The sequence below is a fragment of the Brassica oleracea genome, chromosome C3 (genome assembly GCF_000695525.1).
Source record: "Brassica oleracea var. oleracea cultivar TO1000 chromosome C3, BOL, whole genome shotgun sequence".
NCBI classification, from domain to species: Eukaryota; Viridiplantae; Streptophyta; class Magnoliopsida; order Brassicales; family Brassicaceae; genus Brassica; species Brassica oleracea.
In genome coordinates this window covers 34803058-34806584 of record NC_027750.1, presented here as the reverse complement: position 1 = coordinate 34806584, position 3527 = coordinate 34803058, and the positions used below count along the sequence as shown (strand labels likewise).

At 35.1% G+C, this 3527-nt stretch overlaps 2 protein-coding genes across 2 annotated transcripts; both read left to right on the top strand.

The window, feature by feature from the left end:
* Positions 1–1338: 1338 nt before the first annotated feature.
* On the top strand, positions 1339–1734 carry LOC106330468. Its single transcript, XM_013768925.1, has one exon. The coding sequence runs from the start codon at positions 1339–1341 to the stop codon at positions 1732–1734; it is 396 nt and encodes a 131-aa protein (XP_013624379.1).
* Positions 1735–1743: 9 nt separating this feature from the next.
* On the top strand, positions 1744–3054 carry LOC106330467. The gene has a single exon (XM_013768924.1). It carries the CDS (start codon positions 1744–1746, stop codon positions 3052–3054), a length of 1311 nt encoding a protein of 436 aa, XP_013624378.1.
* Positions 3055–3527: the final 473 nt, after the last annotated feature.

Below are 3527 nucleotides of genomic sequence, written 5' to 3'. Positions count from 1 at the left end.
AAATACTCAATATATAGAAAAATAAATAACAACTTAATATTATAAATATATTAATATATGAATTATATATACAATAATAAGTAAATGCACAAATTTTAAAATCTATACTATCTATACTAATAAAAGAGACCTTTTGAGGCTCCTTAGAGCGGCCACATCAGCAAAAACAAATTCTCCCGAAAGATGACACGTGGCATAAAATATAGTTTTACATTTTAATATTACTAATTTTCAAAAATTATAAATAATATGTAAACATACAGCATAAAAAAATGGAAAAACTTCACTAAACATATGTAAGATTACCATTTTTCACTTAAAAAAAGACGGTTTATCTCCATAATGTAACATTACCATTTCATAAAAAAAAAACAAAAAACATTATATATAATTTCGAAAATAATAAATATATGTAAACATACAACATAAAAAATAGAAATACTACATTAAACATATGTAAGATTACTATTTTACATTTTTTTTTAAAAAATGTAATATGTAAACATACAACATAAAAAAATAGAAAAACAACATTAAACATATGTAAGATTATCATTTTTCACTAAAAAAGGGCTTATCTCCATAATATAACATTACCATTTGATAAAAAATGAAAAAAAAAACATAAATATAACTATTTGACTATTTGTCCAAGTAGTTCTATTAAATATTGTCGTTTTACATTAAAAATGGAAAAATACATTAAGATTTAAACATCTATCTTAAAATATAAATATAGATATTAACTAAATATATAGAAAAATAAATAATAAGTTATAATAAATATATGAATTATATATACAATAATAAGTAAATGCACAAATTTTAAAAAATGGAAAGAGTACATTAAATATTAAACATCTATCTTAAATTGTAAAATATAGATATTAAGTAAATAGAAAGTATAAGAAATGGAAATACACAATATAAGGAAAATTAATAATAAGTAATAAATGTAAATATATAATATATGAATTATATATATATATATAATAATAAGTAAATACACAATTTAAAAAATGGGAAAAGTACATTAAGCATTAAACATTTATATTAAAATGTAAAATATAGATATTAAGTAAATAGAAAGTATAAGAAAAAGAAATACACAACTTTAAAATGTACGTCTATCTTAAAATTTCAAGTATAGATATTAAGTAAATAGAAAGTATAAGAAAAAGAAATACACAACTTTAAAATGTACGTCTATCTTAAAATTTCAAGTATAGATATTAAGTAAATAGAAAGTATAAGAAAAAGAAATACACAACTTTAAAATGTACGTCTATCTTAAAATTTCAAGTATAGATATTAAGTAAATAGAAATTGTGGATCATAATGACACAGGGACAGCTATTGGAAACTGGTGGAGCCATGAAGGAGGGCGAGAGCACTCGCAAAAGATTGAAGATTTCGGTTCCACATTTTGATAATTCGGCTCTCATTAAGACGTATGCAAGGACCTTGATTGGGAGATGCAAGAATCCAGCTGAGCAAGAGATGCCGGCGCTGTTACAGAACATCCCAAAGATTTGGAAGTTGGAGTATCGTGTGGTGGGCACAGATTTGGGTCACGGAAAGTTCCAGTTCGATTTTCAGACGAAGGAAGAGATTGAAGCCGTGCTGAAGCTGCAACCATATCATTTCGACTACTGGATGCTGGCGATTGCAAGGTGGCAGCCTAGGAAGTCACAATTGTTTCCGTCAGAGATTCCATTTTGGGTTCGGGTGTGAGGTGTTCCAATGGAGTTCAAGACGCTCCCCACTTTCGAGAGCATTGGTGGTGCTCTTGGGAGATTAATATCGGTGGATCTTGAGCTCTCAAGAGTTCAAGTAGTAGTGGATGGTTTTCAACAACTCTGTTTGGAGACCACTGTGGATTTCAAAGGAGGAGAGTTTTATGATGGGGAGGAAGCGACGATCACTCTACGGTACGAGAAGCTGTTTCAATTTTGCTCAATCTGTGCTAGTTTGTGCCACAAGGATGAGAAGTGTCCTCTTGCTCCACCAGCGGTGAAGCAGAGTCCAGAGAGGAAAAGGGAGAAGAGAGATGGTAATAGCGGGTGGTTTGAAGGTGGCAAGCACGAGGAGAGGGCCAGGAGTTACAAGGGTGTTGTCATAAACGGGAATACCGGAAACCAGCAGAAGGAAAGAGATGGGAGAGAGTATTATGGTAAGGGTAAAGGGAAGATGGTGGAAGAGAATGATCACAATTGGAGGCGTGTAGCTGAGAAAGGGAACAAGAACTCACTTAATAACCGGGGAAATTACAGAGGGGATGGAGAGGGGTCTAGGCAGAGAATGCCACGTAGAGAGGACGAAAGAGGAGTTGCTCAGGAGGAAAGGGGTAGGGGGATACCTGGAAAAGTAATTGGACAAGCAGGAGATCAACTTGTAATGAGAGGATCTTGCGTGGAAGAACGGGAGGAGGGGGAACTACAATGTTCGGAAGCTAAAGTGGGCAAAGGTAATAAGCTCGTTGAGATAGTCCAACAAGATGTACCTTCCCTTGAGTTCCAAGAGGAGCTTGCTAAGACTCAAGCTACAGGAGCAGCTGTCATCTCGGATCCAATGGACACTGAGAGTGGGTTACAAGCAGTGAATAGTTTGATAGGAAATGTCACTGACGTTGATGATGGTGGGGATACGGATCGGATCATGGATATGGATGAGATAAGGGCGGTTTTTCTAGAGCATGGTGTGGACATGGACGCGGCTGATCTTGAGGAATGTTCTGAAGGGGAGATGGCTGAAGCATTGAGAGAGTTAGAGCAGGCAAGTGGAGAGGAGAATCGCGAGGTTGAAGAAGTGACTAATATTGAGGCTGAGAAGGATATGGCTGATGGTGATGTGGGAAAGAAAAATGGATCTCGTAAGATTTTGTTCAAGCCGACGATAAGCACTGTAGCTAGTACAAAAATGAGACTTGCCAAGGCTTTGGCTTCCCCACGCAAAAGGACTGTAGGTAAAACTGGAACTCGCCATGGTGAACCTGGTAAGCAGATGGAGAATAAGGGCCCCTCAATCCCGAAGCTGGTACCTCCTAAACCATAATTTTATGGATCAGAGTATAAGAAAGAGATGGAGAGAGCAGGGGTTGGCTCGTGGTGGTAGTGGTATTGTTTTTTTATTAAGTTCTATGAGTATTATCATAGTCAGTATAAGGGTTATGGGTTTTATTATTGTCATGGTTTCTCATATTTTTATGATTGTCAGTTCAGTTTTAAGTTTGAATACCTATTGGAATAAAAGTCGGTTATGTTGGGTCTCGGTTTTATGGTTTCTGGTTTCATGGTATGAAGTATTCTCATTTGCTGGTTTCGTTTATTATCGAGTGTATGGATCACAGGAGAATAAAGGCTTACAATATGAGGTTACTTGTATGGAACTAGGTTTGATTGTCACTAAGACATTATGGCTTCTTCAAGTAGCATCATATGATAATTTGCTGGATTTCATTGGGTTTTGTCTTTGGTACAGGAACAGTACGTTCGTACTATGGATGGGAGTTAGGAAGCGAGTTGGTT

Bases quoted from the DNA above. Each gene is read 5' to 3' on its own strand.
- LOC106330468 (XM_013768925.1), top strand. From the start codon at position 1,339: ATGACACAGGGACAGCTATTGGAAACTGGTGGAGCCATGAAGGAGGGC.
- LOC106330467 (XM_013768924.1), top strand. From the start codon at position 1,744: ATGGAGTTCAAGACGCTCCCCACTTTCGAGAGCATTGGTGGTGCTCTT.